The sequence below is a fragment of the Quercus robur genome, chromosome 1 (genome assembly GCF_932294415.1).
Source record: "Quercus robur chromosome 1, dhQueRobu3.1, whole genome shotgun sequence".
NCBI lineage: Eukaryota > Viridiplantae > Streptophyta > Magnoliopsida > Fagales > Fagaceae > Quercus > Quercus robur.
In genome coordinates, this window is record NC_065534.1 from 4,506,133 (window position 1) to 4,526,384 (window position 20,252).

At 34.5% G+C, this 20,252-nt stretch overlaps 1 protein-coding gene across 1 annotated transcript; it reads left to right on the forward strand.

Annotated features, from left to right (window-relative positions):
* Positions 1-11,019: 11,019 nt before the first annotated feature.
* On the forward strand, positions 11,020-13,859 carry LOC126717080 (glucan endo-1,3-beta-glucosidase-like). The gene is made up of 2 exons (XM_050418299.1): positions 11,020-11,146; positions 12,714-13,859. The coding sequence occupies exons 1-2, from the start codon at positions 11,056-11,058 to the stop codon at positions 13,658-13,660; spliced, it is 1,038 nt and encodes a 345-aa protein (XP_050274256.1). The 5' UTR covers positions 11,020-11,055; the 3' UTR covers positions 13,661-13,859.
* The last annotated feature ends 6,393 nt before the right edge of the window (positions 13,860-20,252 follow it).

The window sequence follows — 20,252 nt, forward strand, 5'->3', positions numbered from 1 at the left end:
AGACTAGATTCCTCTCATTTGCAGGCAGATCGGTTTTAGTGAAATCAGTCATGACTACTATTCCGAATTATGTAATGTAGGCCGCTGCCCTTCCTGCTCATCTTTGTGACAAATTGGATAAAATTAATAGGGACTTCTTATGGGGTTCAACTACTGAAAAGAGAAGACTTCATTTGGTAGGGTGGAGTAAGATTATTAGGCCGAAGGAAGAGGGAGGACTTGGAATTCAAGCTGCGAAATTCAAGAACTTGGCATTATTAGCAAAGCTAAATTGGAGGCTAAATCAGGAAAAAGAAAGTCTATGGGCGAAGGTTATTCTGAAGAAGTATTGTTCAACGGATAAAAGGAGAGTTAGAGACCCGGATAAGTTGCCATGTTCTCCAAATTGGAGAGCCATAAAAGCTGGGTTTCAGACCTTCATTGAGGGTATTTGTTGGGGGGGTGGGGAATGGAGAAAGAATTAAGATTTGGGCGGATAGTTGGATAAGGGGATGCTCATTGAGAGAACTGATTGAAGGCCCTTTGACTCCAAGGGAGATGGAGATGAAGGTGTCAGAGTTATTTCTTGATTCGGAGCAAGGGTGGAAGTGGGATGCTATATCCTTTGAGTTGCCGGTTTGTATTAAAGATAGGATTAAAGCTATTCCAAGGCAACTGGTTGGAAGAGGAGAAGATGTGATTATGTGGAAGCATACTAAGGATGGAGAGTTTACTACTAATTCTGCCTATGCTTGGCTGAATGGATCCCAACAAGAGGAGACTAATTTCCAAGGGCAGTGGATATGGAAGATAGATATGTTGCCAAGGATTATTAATTTTCTTTGGCTGTGTATGCATGAAAGTCTGCCTGTTAGATCGGTTTTGGCTATGAGGGGAATAACACGGGAGAGTTGTTGCCCTTTATGTAACAATTTTCCGGAAACTATTAGTCATTTATTGTAAGAGTGTGTGGTGGCAAAAGATTTCTGGTTTAAACTTAGAGTCCCCTATGATATGGTTAGTTCTTTTGCTGATATGGACTTGCTTGAATGGCTAAAAGTTAATTGCCAAAGTAAGACGTTACATTACTCTTCTGTGCCGTGGTCTTATGTTTTTTCATTTGCTATTTGGAATTTGTGGAAACATAGAAATGGTATGGTGTTTAATAATAGTATTGTCAATGGAAGCTTACATAGTGTTAGTAAAAATCAAGCCTTGGAATATTACTACTGTGTGGGTAAGGCTAGGAGTCAAAAGAATATGGTGATTTGTAATGTCAGGTGGGAAAAACCTCCCTTAGGATGGTGTAAATTAAATACTGATGGGGCTTCCTTTGGCAATCCGAGAAGGGCAGGAGGAGGGGGCATGATAAGAGATAGTGAGGGTAGATGGTTGAGAGGCTTTGCTCGGTCTATTGGCTTCACAACCAGCATTACAGCAGAATTTTGGGCTCTAAGGGATGGTTTATTGCTGGCTGTCCAAATGGAAGTGCAGAAGCTTGTGATTGAATTAGATGCTAAGGTGGTAGTTGAGCTGGTGCAGTCTTACTCTCCCTCTAATGCATTTTATTCTTCCTTGCTGGCTGATTGTAGGTCGCTTCTGGGCAAGTTTCAACACTACAGGGTGCAGCACGCATTCAGGGAAGCGAATAGAGTTGCTGATGCTATGGCTAAGTTAGGAGGAGTGATGCAAGATCATTTTGTAGTTTGGGATATTCCCCCATCTGATGTAATATCAACTTTTGTGTATTCTGATACTAATGGGGAAAGTGTATGTAGGCTTGCTTCCTCTAACTTAGCCATTTTGGCTTAGTTGTTTAATAATATTTCCTTTTAACCAAAAAAAAAAAAAAAATTAAGGAAGGTCAAATCAACCTGAATAACATGATGAATGTCTTGTGGTATGATTTCCATTCAAACAATTAAATTTAGCGAAATAATTAGAATTCTAAATTATAGAAGAAGATTCAATTAATTTTATTTTACAATAATCAATCATCTATAAGATGGCACTCTATCAATTAAGGAATTCTATCCATTTTTATATCAGATAAAAATGGTGCTACTCTACAGTCATTTTTCTCATTTCAACTTTCTAGATTCATTAATTAGTGCAATAAGAACAGGTCTTTAATGGGTTTGGTCTGGTTGCATTTTCAAGGAATTGGTTGAATCATTAGTGCTACAAACCTTGGAAAAATATGGTCTTGTTCCATTATTCCATATGGTCAGAGACGACTAAATGACCTTCTGAAAATACTCATCAATCATGGCATGAGTCTAGGATTCTAGCCAACACGACATTCAATAATTTAAAATAAATAATTCCTAAAATTTTCTCTCTTTTTCCTTTCTTTCTATTGATTAAAGTTTCCTAGTAGGTTCTCAACTAATTGAATATTCTTAGTTATTAACTATTGTAGAAAATTAACAAGTACGTTTTCTTTCGCATTCTTATTGTGTTACAGTCAATTGTTTTATACTTTTATGTTTAGCAAAAAACTAAATACATAAAAATCAAAACCAATTTTTTAATTTATTTGCTAAGAACCTTGTAATGTAATGGAATAACCTCCTCTCTTTTTTAAGAGAATAAAGGTTCGAATCTCCTTTACTCATTATTGTAACTATCAAATTTTCAAAAAAAAAAATTATTCAACTTATTTTTAAAAATTACAATGATCATAATAAGATAGCACTCACTATCCTAGTAGACCCTACTCATCCTTCAAGACTTTGTCTTAGGGTTTGTGTGTTAAGGTATATGTTTGTAAGATGAAATTAATTGAGATTTAATTAAGTATATTTAAGAAACAATGTAGCTTTAAAATGTTGTAGGTCTACCATGTTTGGTTGGGAAGAAATAGAGGGAATGGAAAGATTAGGAGTTGAAGTATTGGCTTTCCATGGTTTGGTCGAGTTTTCTAGTTGACCAAACAACAAATTTAATTAAGTTTTCTATTTGGCCCTTCATGAAAATGAATATTTTAAAACATAAAATGCTAAAATAAAAACAACCTCAAATTTTAAAAATAAAAAACATACTAACGTTATTGGAATACCCTTAACTTCTTCTCATAAACAAGGGCACAAAGGTAAAACTCATATTTTTCTTTTTCCCTTCCTTCACAAGCCAAAAAAAGGGTAAGATAATTTGTTCTCCACTTTCCTCTTTATTGATCCTGTATTCCTATTTCTAAACACATCAAAAGGGAAATAATTCTTTTTCCATTGTATCTTTTTTTTTTCTTCCCTCACCCTAGCCACAACCAAGTATAGTATAACAGGATAAACTAACCTAATTTTTTAAGATAAGTGGAGAGAAACAAACACTAATAACTTTATAATTTTTTCCAAAGTAGTATCTTCAAACAAAAAAAAATCTAAAAGTAAAAATTCTCTCCAACAAATTCGCACATTTTCTAATATTCCGTTTCTTTTTTTGTTTTTCCTATTTTCATGGTAAAAGGGCAAGTCAAGTATTCGAGTCAATTAATCAAAGTCATGCGAGTCAATTTGCCCGACTTGAAGGCCACTCTGTATAAGAATCATAAAAGAAAGCACACGATGTGACTAGGTTGTGTTTTAGACTTTTAGTTTTTATATATCGAAATTATGCAAAATGCAAGTCTGTATCAAGAACTAAATATTACAATACATTCTGGTCAAAATTAAAATAAAATATATTACAAGTACAACAAATTATAAATTTTTTTTTTAAATAAATAATAAAACTTAGATTTATTAAAAAAAAAGGATTTATGGTAAATTATTAAAATAATATAAAATAAATAATAAGTTTTTCTGATTTTTTGAAAATATTTGGTAATGGAACATTTTTAATTGGAGTAAATATTTTGAAACTTAGGCAACAGTGTTTCACTTAAAGCAAATATATTAATTATTTTATATAATTATAGTGTGTTACATAATATAAAGAAAAAAAAATTCAAATAATAATAATAAAGAATAAGAGGGCATCAATTTGTATGACACAACTTTTATTATAATATATAATATAATTTGAAGATGAGGTTATATAATACATTATTGTAAATGTTTTTAGTGAAAATAACTAAATGAATTGTTACGTAAATCTACGATTCTCATGTAGTACACTTATATCTCACATGGAATAATTTTTTGGGGTTTAGAGAGGTTTTAGTCACAATTTATTATGTTAATTTATTTTTTTAGAAATTATGTTAATTTTTATTAATAGTGACTCATTGATGGTGTGAATTTAAGTAATTTAAAATTTTTTTGGTTTTCTTTAAAATCTATATATATACACCGTTGAATTCCGACCTTCTGTTAGCTCAATTAATTAAGTTTTTTTTATTCTCGAATAAAGGATTTAGGTTTAAATTTCACTACACCAAAAACCATCATGGAATGTGTTAGGTTCTAAAAGTTTAAAAAATTGGCAAATCGTGAACATAAACTTGTCTAAATATAGATCTTAGAATCTATGAAGTCATATTAGACAATGCTCAAAGTTCTTCAAGTCAAAATTCAAAGTACATACAAGCTGCAGGTTTAAAAAGTCAAAATCAAACTAGTTCGATCGATTAGGAGAGTTTTTCAATCGATCAGCAAAAATTAACAAACGTAAAAAGCCCATAACTTATCCATTTGAAACCCAAATCGCGATCGATTTTTTCTAGTATTTAAAGGACATTATAAGCTAACCCTAGAGGGGTTTTTAGAGTTTTTTAGAGAGAAAAGAGTGCATCTTGTGCCTCTAATTGTAGATCTAGAGTTTTTGTACCCAAACCTCTCCAAAGTCTTCTGCTGGCAATATTCCTTGAAGAATCTCAATATTCAGGGTTGTAGAAGTTGTTGGATACAAGATTAATTAGTGATGGTGGTCTGAAACTTTTGAGTGGGATCTCAAAGTCACAAGTAAGGGTGCTTATGTTGCTATAAATCCAAGAAGAGAAGGTATTCGTTGATTCAAAGTTTGCACGTGATCGTGTCAGTAAGTTACTACTGGAGGTAGCAATAAATTTAGGGTTAAACTTGATTGTAAAAACTTCAATTTTTTTATAGTGGATTGTTTACCTTGAGAATAGTTAGATTAAATTATCTCCAGGTTTTTACCTTAAAACGGTTCGTTTCATTAATTTTCCTAGGTCATCATATTGTGTGTTATTTCTTTTCCCACATTTTACATGATATGATTTATTTGTGTTTAACCTAGATCTGATAATTAATTTAAGTAATCACTTGGTTAATATATTAGATTAAAACAATCTGGTTTAAGGGGTCTAAATGAACAAACAAAATGAAGCTAATAACCTAATAGGTTTAAATCCTATCATATTTTTAAAAAAATAAAATAAACAAAACAAACAAAAACGATTCCATTACAACAACGTGTAGTTGGGTTTGCTTAATTTTTCCCTAAAATATCAAAATTTAACAATATATGTTTCTTGTAAAGACTCAATTTGTAACGACCCCAAAATGATATTGGGATCGTACGTTAAGGGCCCAAATAATATAATTTGTAAAGCGTGGACTGAAAGGCTAAGCTTTGGTCACCGGACAGTGATTGGTCATGGTACTCATACAGAGGTGAACCATGTTTGCTCAAGAAGTCTTTCTCCTCAGCATGGCCTGGAAGGTTTTGGTTCTTGGCCTTTTTTCCCAACATTTCCCACAGATGGCGCCAATTGTAAGGACTCAATTTGTAACGACCCCAAAATGATATTGGGATCGTACGTTAAGAGCCCAAACAATATAATTTGTAGAGCATGGGCTGAAAGGTTAAGCCTTGGTCACCGAGCAGTGGATGGTCATGGTGTTCATGACGGGCGCACAAAGATGAACTAAGTTTATCCAAGGATCTTGTCCATGAAGCTTGATGTTCTTACTATTCCTCTCTTTCTTTGGATACCATCGTTCCAGCCCCCTTCCTTTTTTTGGCGCATTAGCCCTTACATTATATATCCCTTCCCAGTTGATCCTGACCTTCCATCGTTCCAGCCCCCTTCCTTTCTTTCAGGAGCGCATTGGGATGCCGAGGACAGAATCATCCTCTGCTATATCTCTAGGCCATTTGGACTTTCACTGTATGTCCTCGGCAATATCCCTCCTCGGCTCAGGCCTTAGGCCCTAAAGCAAAGTGGGCTGAGGTCACAAGTTCTCTGTCCCCACAATAGCCCCTCAAAATCCTGCTGTCCAGCCCCTCGGACGGAGAGGAGGGTTTTGGTGACATCGGGCCTATGTCACGGCTTGCCAAGCTTTGTCCTTCATTAATGTCGATGTCTCTTCATTTGCCTGGGAAATGCTCCTGGTTATGAGACATTCCTTGAGTTTTACTCACGTCGTGCTTTTGCCATTTCAGTACATGAGGTGCGTCTTTAATAAGTTCCCTTTACGAGGCAACGCCAATCCAACGGTTGTAGACGGCGTTGGGAGTTAAGTGGGAATTATCTCGTTTGTAGCTTTTCTTGGAAATCGGTACAGATTAAATGCCACCAGACTTGCCTTCCATATAAGAAGCAAGATAGGAGGTCATTTCCTTTACGTACAGACCCCTCAATCTTTTCAAATTCCTAAACCACCTGCTGTGCTCAAAGTCCTCACTGCCAGTGGGATTAAGCCTTAGGGAGTGATATGGTTGGGGCAAAGATGGGGGTGAAGTGACCACACCCTCTCCAGAAGCACTGGGTCTCTCCGAGACTCAAGATGGCTCGGTCAGGGCAAGGGAGACAGAGACTCAAGACATTTCTCCCCCTTGATAAGGCGGGAAAGAAGCCTCTTCTTCCTTTAGCCAAAATCCGAAGCAGGTGCTGGTCGCATCATATTTTTGGTGCGATAGCACTGGGGTTGCTCATCGTCGGTACCATCCGCTCTCTCTCGAGCGCTGCTAACATGGCACTTGCCTGATGGGAGTCAGAGCTGGCACGGGGACTAGGCATCCCCGCTTCCTCCTCTCCTCCTTCTCTGGTGCCTCCTTTTGCCTCTGCTTCTTCTTCTCTTCCATCACTAGAGGCATCCTGGTGCTTTTGCTTCTTCTTCTGCTTCTTCTCCCCTTCCATCAATGGGGCCATCTTGACATACTCGGTCGCTACTAGAGCAGAATTTTGAAGGATTTATCACTCCCTTGTATTTTTTTTCCTTTTTGCCTTTCTTTTTGCTTCTATAGTTAGCTTTTGGTATAGGCTTGCTTAAGACCCTCATTGTACGCTGTACTATTTCTTTATCTTAATAAAAGATGACTTTATTTTATTCTACATATTCTTTCTTTTCTGCAATAGTTATATTGTGAATGGATGTGTTTTTTTTTTTTTTTTTGAACGATACTTAGGGCCGAAACCCTTGTTAACAAAAAGCTATTATTTTGAATTCATTGAGACTAACAGGCACAATAATGCCGAGCTGAAAAAGGTTATACATACAAGACTAACCGAGATAACAGTTGAATGCTCTGTATTGCGTATGAGGTGATCATCCGAGGATGGGTAACCCAAAATGAACTATCCAAGAAAGTCGCCGAGCGCTAGGGTGCTTTGCCACGTTCCTGACAACATTCATAGCCTTAACCATTTTTGGCATCCGGTCCGAGGACCGAGGTATGATTGTACTGGGCCTAAATACTCGTTTACATTAGTTTCCCTAAAGCTAGGGATCCAAGGACAGGATGGGATTTCCATTCTGTCTAAGACTTAATCCATTTACTAATGACTAATCTACCCATAGGTTTGTGTCCGAGGACCATGCAATACCTTGGTTCTGTCCAAAACTTAGAATTTTCTTTAAGTAGTTGGTTTCCCATAGGTTTGAGTCCGAGGACCATGCAATACCTTGGTTCTGTCCAAAACTTAGAATTTTCTTTAAGTAGTTGGTTTCCCCATAGGTTTGAGTCCGAGGACCATGCAATACCTTGGTTCTGCCCAAAACTTAGAATTTTCTTTAAGTAGTTGGTTTCTCCATAGGTTTGAGTCCGAGGACCATGCAATACATTGGTTCTGTCCAAAACTTAGAATTTTCTTTAAGTAGTTGGTTTCCCCATAAGTTTGAGTTCGAGGACCATGCAATACCTTAGTTCTGCCCAAAACTTAAAATTTTCTTTAAGTAGTTGGTTTCCCCATAGGTTTGAGTCCGAGGACTGCAATACCTTGGTTCTACCCAAAACTTAGAATTTTCTTTAAGTAGTTGGTTTCCCCATAGGTTTGAGTCCGAGGACCATGCAATACTTTGGTTCTGTCCAAAACCATAATCTTCTTTAAGTAGTTGGTTTCCCCATAGGTTTGAGTCCGAGAACCATGCAATACCTTGGTTCTGTCCAAAACTCATAATCTTCTTTAAGTAGTTGGTTTCCCCATAGGTTTGAGTCCGAGAACCATGCAATAACTTGGTTCTGTCCAAAACTTAGAATTTTCTTTAAGTAGTTGGTTTCCCCATAGGTTTGAGTCCGAGAACCATGCAATACCTTGGTTCTGTCCAAAACTTAGAATTTTCTTTAAGTAGTTGGTTTCCCCATAGGTTTGAGTCCGAGGACCATGCAATACCTTGGTTCTGTCCAAAACTTAGAATTTTCTTTAAGTTTCGAGGATTAGCCCCTCGGCCAAGGTGTGGGGCGTTGACCTGACGTTGGAAGCTCCTAGAACTACCCGTGCCACTGGCGCTTCGAAGCGTAGCCCCTAGTGGAACTTTATATGAGGGCAACAACAGCGGTCTGTTGGAGATGACGGAGGGGCTTTCTCCGTCCCTTGTCTGACAGGAGCTCGATCCTACCACCGCCTGTGCCAACGCACGAGCCTTTCCCACAGACGGCACCAATTGTAAGGACTCAATTTGTAACGACCCCAAAATGATATTGGGATCGTACGTTAAGAGCCCAAACAATATAATTTGTAAAGCGTGGGCTGAAAGGCTAGGCCTTGGTCACCGGGCAGTGGATGGTCATGGTACTCATACAGAGGTAAACCATATTTGCTCAAGAAGTCTTTCTCCTCGGCATGGCCTGGGAGGCTCTAGTTCTTGGCCTTTTTTCCCAGCCTTTCCCACAGACGGCGCCAATTGTAAGGACTCAATTTGTAACGACCCCAAAATGATATTGGGATCGTACGTTAAGGGCCCAAACAATATAATTTGTAGAGCGTGTGCTGAAAGGCTAGGCCTTGTCATGAAGCTTGATGTTCTTACTATTCCTCTCTTTCTTTGGATACCATCATTCCAGCCCCCCTCCTTTTTCTAGCGCATTAGCCCTTACATTATATATCACTTCCCAGTTGATCCTGACCTTCCATCTGTTGATCAGGCAGATACCTACTCGAGTGCCTGTCCCATCAGCCGCCTCCCCCCACTTTCTGTTAGTTGCAATAACCGAAGCCACATTGTTCAGGGGTCTTTTCCCATCAATGTGGCTAGAACGTTTGTTGGCCCATTCAATGCGGAGGTGACGTCTTCTCCTTGAACCAATCCCACACTGTACCCTCGTGCGTGTCTCATTCTACTCACCTTTTCTTCTGGGAGCACTTTGGAGGCTGTCTTTGATGACGTGTCGTTCTTCCCTTTTAGGCCTTAGGATGCCGAGGACATGGTCATCCTCGACTGTATTCCTAGGCTATTTGGTAATTTAATACTTGTCCTCGGCAACTATTCTCCTCGACGCGGGCCTTGGACCCTAATGGAAAGTGGGTCGGGACCACAAATTCTCTGGCCCCACAACAGCCTTTCCTTTATCCTTTGTCGCCATATTGTCCAGGGGTCCTTTCTCCATCAATGTGGAGGTGTTCAGCTTTTCCTTAAACTGTTCCTATACCGTACTTGCCCTTTCTTTCAAGAGCGCGTTGGGATGCCAAGGACAGAATCGTCCTCGGCTATATCTCTAGGCCATTTGGACTTTCACTGTATGTTCTCGGCAATATCCCTCCTCGGCTCGGGGCCTTAGGCCCTAAAGCAAAGTGGGCCGGGGTCACAAACTCTGGCCCCACATTTCTCATTACCTATTAGTAATAAAACTTTAATTTATATCCTTAGGATTCTTGCTAAATTAACAGGAATAAAAATCAACATTTTAAAAAAAAAAAATTTGCTTAATAGAAATTTAACCTTTTGTTAACCGCATAGATAAATTGTTTATTACCAATGGTCATGGGAGGATGTTATTTATTTATAAGTTTGACAGGAACATTACAACTATGTCATAGGTTTTTTTTTTTTTTTTTTAATACGATAGAATTTTGATTTTCACGTATAACATCCACTTCATAGTGATTATTCTTCATTATCAGACTAAAATATCAATCAATTCATAGTGTACAAAGAGTTCGAATCCTGACTTTATTAACACCAATCTTCAAAAGAAGATATATATATATATATATATATATATATATATACACGTAGCAAAAATCACGCATCAAAATTGTTATGGTGATTCTAACAAGTCATCTAGCGTTATATAAGATTATTTGTGGGTTTTAATTAGCTCAACTGATAAAGTTGTTGATGGTTAAATAAGAAATCTAGAGTTCAATTTCCATCTACACCAAAAACCAATTAGTGTCTTTTTCTGATAATAAAAAACTATTATCAGGAGCGGACACTATAGGTTGAAACTCTCTATAATATATATATATATATATATATATATTAGAGAGTTCCAACCTTTGGTGTCATATAAAAGATTAGTTATTGCATACTAGATCTCAATAATTGAGATAAGGTTTGGTTGAATTTATAACACACAATTTAGTAGAATTTTTTTTATATATACAAATATGTCTATCGATTTTTTTAGTTACTACTAAATTACAGAATAAATATAAGATATAATATTCAAATGTCAAAGTATTTCCAGAATCTACTCATTATTCTTCCCACCTCCTAGAATTACGTAACTACTGGGCAATAGATCGATTACAGCTCATATAAAGACTATATGACTTTCTGAACTTCATAATTCTAACTTAGACTTATTCCAATGCATGCACATGGGGAGTACTTGACCGGTTGACCTTTCCCAATATTTAGTGGTATAAGTCGGAGTTCACAAGGCAGAGATATCCAAAGGGCAAGAAAATTTATTGTAGTTTTTACTTTTTGCTTCCTATCCCCAATGGCTTATTTCTTTGAGATGAATAATAAATTTTTTATACTTGCTGCATTCATGCTTCTTGGGTTGTTCATGTCCTCCCTAGAAAAAATAGGTATGTTTATTGGGCCTTATTTATTTGTTTTTATCAATGTACGTACACATTTATCATCATTTCATGTAGCTAAAAATTAGAGGTATGCATGGGACGTATTTGGTTGGGTTTAAGGTATTTTTCAACCTAAAATGATCTCTTTGAGTTGAGAAATCTTTAACCCAACCCAATGCAACTTGTATGGGTTGGATTGGGTTTAGTCGCCAAGTTGACATTAGTTTGTCAAGTTTAATATATCAACTTACAAAACTTAGCCCCAAATTTTTAGAGTCAGTTATGAATCCTCAGCATATTAGTTAAGGACTGTCATATGCATTCTTTTTCGGCTTTTTATTTTATCCAAATCATACTCTTTGCTACTTCTTTAATTAACAAGCCCTTTTTTAAAGGAAGAACCTCATATTTGGTAGTATATTTCCATGCATTTTTCACTTATCAATCAAACATTTTCATTTTAGCCTTGCTCATTTTATGAATATGTTGCTTCTTAATATGCATAGTTAGTCTTATGAAAGTTTTACAAAATTTTCTCTTGGACCTAATATGTATTCTAGGATCACACCCTTTTCAATCTCTCAATCTTTATGAATTATTAATTCAAGATATCAAAAGCTTTCTCTCTTTAGTATCTCTTGGCCATTGAGCCTTACCACTACTTTTTTTTTCTTTTTTCTTTTTTTTTTCTTTTTTCTTTTTACTTTTGCTATTTTTCTTTTTACTTTTGCTAAATCTGCATGTCATATCCTTGAGTCCTACATAATTAAAAGTCTTTAGATTCTAGTGTGTCCTGCCAAATTTTTAACTTAGCATTAATTCTTCTAATTTCATCTACCAAAATAGAAATAAATCTTTCATTTAATTATTAAAGCTTATTATTCAATAAATGATTACAATTCACACAATTGAACATAATATTCTAATTTTATCAAAACTGAGTATCAAACTATAAAATAAATATCAAGCTAACATATTTTAAAATACATATATTATATTATTATTTAAACTATAAAGTATAAACTACACAAGTTGGGTTTATGGTATAATTTGAAAAACCTTTGACTCGTACCTTACCCATTTGGTAATGTGGTAGGGTTTAAGTCAAACCGATGTTGGTCTTTAATTAGAATTTGTTTTATCTGTTTTAAGCATTTTAATAGGTTCATGGAGTTTCTTTTGTAAACATGTCCGATTAGGATGAGATTGTACATATCAAGACAACTCAAGTTTTAATAATAATAAAAAAGTCACAATTATCCATATTCACGTACCCAATATATATTACATTTTGTCTGTTCTTAGGGAAAACCAATATATTAATTAGGTAAACATTATTGTAAAACGAAACTATTGAGTAGGTGAGAATAAAAAACTGCAATAAGTTCTTTAACTTACCAAAATTTGGGCACCTCACCTTACTATTTAACTTTAAGCATTCCAAACTTTATTAGATTTTAACCAAAATTCTAGCAGTGTAAATTATATGAATTTTATCTTGTCTTTGAAAACTAAAAATATGAATTTTGTCCTGTTGTTGAAAACTAAAAAATCTTGGTTCAATTTGATGCAGGTGCACAACCTATAGGTGTTTGCTATGGACAAATAGGAGACAATTTACCACCTGAACAGGAAGTTATAAATCTTTTTCGAACAAATGGCATAGGAAAAATGCGAATTTATGGTCCAAATCCAGCAATCTTGGAGGCCCTTAGAGGATCCAACATAGAACTGATCCTGGATGTCACTAATGATAAACTTCAAGCCCTTTCTGATGCTGCAACTGCAAATGATTGGGTCCGGCAAAATGTACTGAACTACCCAGATGTCACATATAGGTACATCGCTGTTGGGAATGAAATAAAGCCTAATGATGGAAGGGCCCAATATGTTGTACCAGCCATGCAGAACATTCACAATGCAATTGTCTCAGCCAATTTACAAGACCAGATTAAGGTTTCAACTTCAATAGATATGTCACTGTTGGGCAATTCATACCCTCCATCAGCAGGCTCATTTAGTGACAGTGCAAGTTCATACATGGCCTCAGTCGTTACCTTCCTAGCAAACAATGGGGCACCACTTCTTGCCAATGTGTACCCATACTTTAGCTACATTGGTAACTCACAAAGCATCAGTTTAGACTATGCCTTATTAAGATCACCAGGGGTTGTGGTACAAGATGGTGAGTATGGATACCAAAATCTCTTTGATGCAATCTTGGATGCTCTCTATTCTGCCCTTGAGAAATCAGGTGGTTCCAATGTGAAGATTGTTGTATCAGAGAGTGGTTGGCCATCTGAGGGTCATGCTGCTGCAACAATTGATAATGCTGCCACTTACTACCAGAATTTGATCAATCATGTGAACAGTGGGACTCCCAAGAGGCCTGGACAAGCTATACAGACTTATTTGTTTGCTATGTTTGATGAAAACAAAAAAGGCCCTGAGGAAACTGAGCGACATTTTGGTCTCTTCCACCCTGATAAACAGCCAAAATACCAAATCAGATTCAATTAGAAGAGTAATTGTTTTTTTTGGGTAAAATTTATACAGTTTTTCTTTGAAAATAATCTTGTCCCTTTGTTAACCCGGCAAGTATAACATGGGATTATTTCTGTTAGAATAAGTTGATGATGCCATATTATTTATAGCCTATTGGTGCTAATGCTATAAAATGTAATTCAAATTGTCTTAATTAACATGCTTATTAACTGTCTCTAGCTTCTTCATTTCAATTCCTTTTCATTTGTTTCTATAGTTACATGCACTTTCATATTATATACCATTGATCTCAAATTTTGTTTTACAGTAATTATACACGATTAATTTGTTTAGCATTAACAGAAAAGGACTTTCTAATCAAAAGTCATGTAGCTCTACTGGTATTTCCTAATATTTCTAACGAAGATATCTAGGTTCAAATCCCCCCTCCCTCAATTATGGAATTATCCACAAAAAAAAAAAAAAAAAAAAAAAAAAGAGTAAAAATGCCTTCTAAGGTTCAAGAAAATTATAAGGTTGCAGAACGTTATATCAATATATCAGACGCATACACATTCTTTCTAAACCAATTTAGTTATAACATTACAGTAGACACACCATGTTTACCTAATTGATAGCAGCTTTTGTTACTGACTCACTGTGGTCTTCAAGGATACATAAACAGAATTATACTGCTGGCTACTCTGTCAATATGGTCGGTCCAAAATCTATAGGGGATGTCCTAGTATTATTATCTGATCTTGAACACTTGTTAAGCCTCTTTTCAGTATTCATGGTTACAGATTGGATTATTTCTTTAAACCTAATGCTTTATTTGATCTTCCACTGTGGACGTCTCTATTTGTTCACCGCTAAATAAACTTTTAAATTGAATTATTGGTAAACCACAATCGAAGCAATGATTAAAAGCTGGCCTTCGGGACATTCGATGAGAGAATAACATATTCTTCCCTTTGCATGAATAACAATCCTGTCTGCAATGGCCATAATCATGAAAAACTTGCTCTAGGCCTCGTTACATATTTTTGGTGACTCACTTGTGCCCTATATTCTCTTAATGCCTTAGCAGAATAAGGGTCTTCACTATAGTCATAATCAATTGGTTATAGGCCATTTTCCCTTTTGTTTGCTGAATATTCCCCCCCCCCCCCCCCCCCCCCCCCACCCCCCCCCCCCACCCCCCCACCCCCTCTTCTTCTTTAAGCCGTAAGCATGACTCTACTAATCTATATATAAAAATTATACATACATACGTACATATATGTATATATTTATTTATTTATTTATTTTGCTTAAATGTATAATCAATCTTAATGCAATTCATTTAAAAGTAACGACGTTAAAACAAATGAATAACTATCATAAAGATTACATTTATATATTCATAACATTTATGTTTAGAAATACTTTTGTTTAAATTTAGCCGTATCGAAGTAGATTGAAATGCTACATTAATATGATTCGAAAAAAGTGTAGCAACTATAAATGTTATGCTTAAGATTTTAAATATTACAAGTTTGAGATTTATATCTTTTTTTTTAATAAATTTGGATTTAGATTAGGTTCTTTCAACCCAAATGTCTTTTCACATTATGCAAGTGCACAAAAATAGATTGAAATGGACCAAAATGGATAGAATAGGACTGAATTGACTGAATTGGAACAAGGTGGACCGAATTGGACTGAATAAGACCAAATGGACCGAATAAGAATGAATGGACCGATGTGGAAAGAATAGACAGAATAGGACCAAATCAGACTAAATAAGACCTAAGTCGACCAAATAAGACTAATGTGGACAGAATGGACTGAATAGAATCGAAGTAAAAAACAGACCGAATGGGACCAAAATAGACCGAATGGCCCAAATATGACTCAAGTGGATCAAAGTGGACAGAAAGGACCGAATAGAACCAAATAGAATCAAAGTAGACAGAATGGACCAAATACGACCAAAGTAGACCGAATAGGACCTAAGCAAAACAAATAGAGACAATGTGGACTGAATTGACTGAATTGGACCAAATAAAAATTTAGTGGACAGAATGAACTAAAAAGGACCGAATATGGCCAAATTGGACCAAAGAGGACTCAGTGGATCGAATATTATCATTTTTATGACATTTTTAGGGCTCATATTTCTAATTTCTAAAGTCTATTTTAGTTTTTTCTTTGAATTTTATCTCAAAACTCGTGAGTTTAGCCCAAATATAATGAGTTTATCCCAAAACTCGTGAGTTTAAAAAATGAATTGAGCTAAACTTTATTTAAAAATAATAATAAAAAAAATAAAAAATAAAAAACCTACAAAAAGAATCAATTTAAGGCCCAATTAGTCTAAAATGGACCGAAGGGGGAGGTTGGAGGTATTTTATCATATTTAATGAAGTGACTATTAAATAAAAACATATACACATGTTTGATGAAACAAGGCGAGACAAGATGAATCAAGCAAAACAGATCCCTACCCTAACACCTTTTCAATGAGGAAAAAACCCGCATGCAGCAAAGTGGTGCAAAGTGACTCAAGTGAAACACAAAATTTTAATTACTCCTAATTAACTTCCAGCCATATTCTTCCTCTCCTTCCAGTTCCCTCTCTTCTTCCATGTGTAGCCCAACTGCAACCACATCTTGATCTAAAATTTCTACAGCTCACATTCTCGTTTCACAAATTAGTCAGGCACATATATTAGACTAGGACATTAATGTACAGAGCATAACGAAACCTCTTAACCCTCTAGAGTCTAGGCTGATCCTGATCATGCTTTCTTTGCTGACTTATTTAGTAGGTGTGGTTTACAGGTCAGACTGCCGAGTTTATTTTACTTTCAAAAGGATCTTTATTTATATATGGCCCGTAAGAATATACTGCCATGACTTTCATTACGATAATCAACCACATTTGATTTTGCTTAATTTCCAAGGTCTTGATCAGCTAGGTGAAAGCTACAAATAAGATCATTTTCCTGCCATGCTTGACTTCTCAACTAAGATCATTATTCCTAGTTGACAATTGCTTAAAGATATATACTTAGACTAGGTGACTTTGAACAAATAATGGATTATGAGAAACCGGGTCAGTCTTCTCAATTGATCTGGACTGTCAATCAAGCTTAGACCTAGCTAGCTAGACGTTACTTAAAATAGAACCCCACAAACCTGGACTATTTGATTCAACCTCAGGTCAGCCCCCTTAAATTAATTAAATAGGAGAGATTGCATCTTAAATTACCAACACATTTAATAGGTGCATGCAAATAAATAAATTTAACGTAAAACTTTTTAACGTTATACGTGTCTAGTTAAGGATATTGAACTTTGTTTTTTTGCTTGCAACAGTTGGTCAATATTGTTATAATTATGATCTTGTTATAATTAAAATAATAAAATAGTGATAACTACCATAAGTACTAGATCTTGTGAGGTGAGGAGTACGTGGGCCTGGATTTAAGTATCTATAAAGGAGCTTCACACACGTATATACATTTATATTAGGTTAGAGTAGAATTATATCTCAGATAATGACCAATTATGAGGTTATTAATAGAATTGTTATAGGGCCCTTTAAACCTTTATATATATATATATATATATATAATTTAAGTTTTATTCTATGTCTAGACCCACCATTATAATCTTGTTATAATTAAAATAATAAAATAGTGATAACTACCATAAGTACTAGTTCTTGTGAGGCGAGGAGGACATGAGCCTGGATTTAAGTCTCTAGAAAAAAGTTTTACACACATATATACATTTATATTAGGTTATAGGGCCCCTTTAATTTTTTTTTTTTTTTTTGAAACCTAATAAACTTTTCAATTCTTACAAATTTGTAACTTTATATATATATATATATATAGAGAGAGAGAGAGAGAGAGAGAGAGAGAGAGAGAGAAGTATAAGGTGTAGATACCAAAGTAGATATGTAGCGCTAAGTTTGTTTCAATGGAAACCTTATGTGAAAATAATTTTTTACATTTTTCTGTGTTTGGTAGTATCAAAAGGAAAAACAAATCATAGAAAAAATATCTCTTATGTAAGGACACATGTGGATCATGTTAAGAATATATATCATTTAGAATTGACTAATCCTTTGACAAAATGCACTTTACTTGTATTTGAGTAGATCTAGGATGTGTTTAATACTTCAAGGAACCAGAATTCAAGTTCAAGTATTGAAACCATGCAAATCTGTCCAAAAATCAAATGAAGAAGTATTGTGCTTTAAAGCTCAACAAATAGCTCGACAAATAGCTCGACAGATGTATCATTGAGATTTAAAATGTGAAGCTCGACAGTTGTATCTATCAAGAATTACGAAAATCGGTTTTTTAGATTTGATTTCACGCATATCCATGTGTATGTATTTAGGTTTTCTTTTCTCACAACCCTAGACATATACAAGAATTATTTTAAAGGCCATCTTAGTTGATGAAACTTGATGCAAAGGTTTTATGTAAGCATATTATGACCGGAGACATATGCCCTTAGTTCATCTTTCTCTTGAAGAAGTTGCTGCATTTGTACGCCATAGGGTTTTGTAACCAAGGAGCTTCTTGATCTTCATCATGTTGATGAACTGAAAAACTTTGCATACAACATCCTTCTCAAGTTGGTGTGTTAGTCACGTACTTAGATCCATGCATCGATTAGTTAGTCACGAACCGGAAGCCGTGCATTGAAAATAAGAGATTGTTACTACATTACAAGTCCAATTGTGTATTGGGGTAAGGGTTCAACTGTAGATTGGTATGAGGTACTGGGATTCCTTTACTTGTAACTGCTTGTTTTGATAATAGTGGATTCTCGGGAGTGGTAACCTTAAATTCACCTGATAGGATTTTTGCCTTGAAAGTTTTACCCATTCGTAAACAAATTACCGTGTCAAATTTATTTCCCACTGCATTTAGTTATTTGGTGATTTGTTTGTACCACCACACATATTGCATGTTAATTAACTTAATTAATTAATTTGGCTAATTAATTGATTAATTCATCGTAAGGGGTCAATACATTCTTGGTCTATCATCTTAACTTCCTTTATTTAACCTGGCATGTACTTCCCTTATTTAGTTTCGCGTGAGATATTTTTATTTTCCTTATTTAGTTTTGTGTGAGATAAAGATGTTTTCCAGAGAAAAAAAAAATCCCAGAAAACAACTCTATCTCACGCAAAACTAAATAAGAAAAAATATATATCTCACACGAAACTAAATATGGAAAGTTAAGAGATAATTTTTTAACTCATTTTAAGATTGGCACCAAATATGGAAAATAAGATAATTTTCTAAAAAAATGCTTTTGGAAAAAGTTAAATGTCAAAACAAACAGAGCGTTAATTATAAATCGGAAAAGGTTTGGCTCCAAACATGTTTGGAGCCTTGGACTCCAACTACAAATATTAATATAACATATATTTTTTCATACGCATTGCACACGACTCACTTGGTTAATTGGGTTAAGTGAGTCATGTATATTATACATGATAAAGACTAATGTCGTCTTTCTATTGGTTGTTGGAGCCCAAAGCTTCAAAAATGTTTGGAGCCAAACTTTATCCTTATAAATCTATTCTAAATTTTCCTTTTGCACTATGGCTATTACCTTCAATTTTTGCCATAAATAAGAAAACTTTTATGGCTGCCTTATTCCTTGTTATTGACCTGTTGATAACAAGACAAAGAAAGTCAAGTTGGATTTTTTTTTCTAAGTTTATCTATATAGAACTGGATGTTATTAGCCACAAGTTTTACCGTCCAACTAGCATCTCTTAATGTTTCCAATTAAGGTATTTAGGATTCAAATTTTCATCCCCATTGTAAACTATAAGTTGTAACTTTCAAATTTATTATAAAAGAATTGTATATTATTAACATTGAAAAATTGTAAATATTATATTATCCAATTATCATTTTATCTTTCAAATTAAATTGTAGATTATTTTTAGTTGACATTATAATATTTTTGTTGTATAAACTTTTGAAACATCACAATTTTTCAAGTTATATTTCTGATATAAATGTTTTAATTGAGTTTAATTCCTATTCTATGTTTAAACCTCCCATTCTATTAATTTATTAATGACTACCATGGCCATCATAATTAATTTATTCATAATTATGAATAACTACCATGGCCATCATAACTTATTAATGACTATCATAATTATCAAATTTCATATTTAGAAAAAAAAAAAAAAGACTATTATTAATATTGAAAATTTGTTAATATTATCCAATTATTGATTTTTACTTTCAAATTGTTATAATATAAAACTATAAACATTTGATTTTTAGGTTGACATTATAATATTTTGTCATATAAGCTTTTAAGACTTCACAATTTTACACGTCATTGTTCTAATATTTATATTTTAATTATTCTTCAATTCTATTTTATAGTTTTATCCCAATTCTATTTTATTCTATATTTAAACTTTCCATTATAATCCTATCAAAATTTAATTAAAAAATCAATTGTTAATAATTTCCATAATGATCAAATTTCATACAACTATATATATTATGTATAGACAGGTATAGGGTGTAGATAGTAACCCAAAGAGAACTTAATTGTTTCCTCAAAAAAAAAGACATCTTAA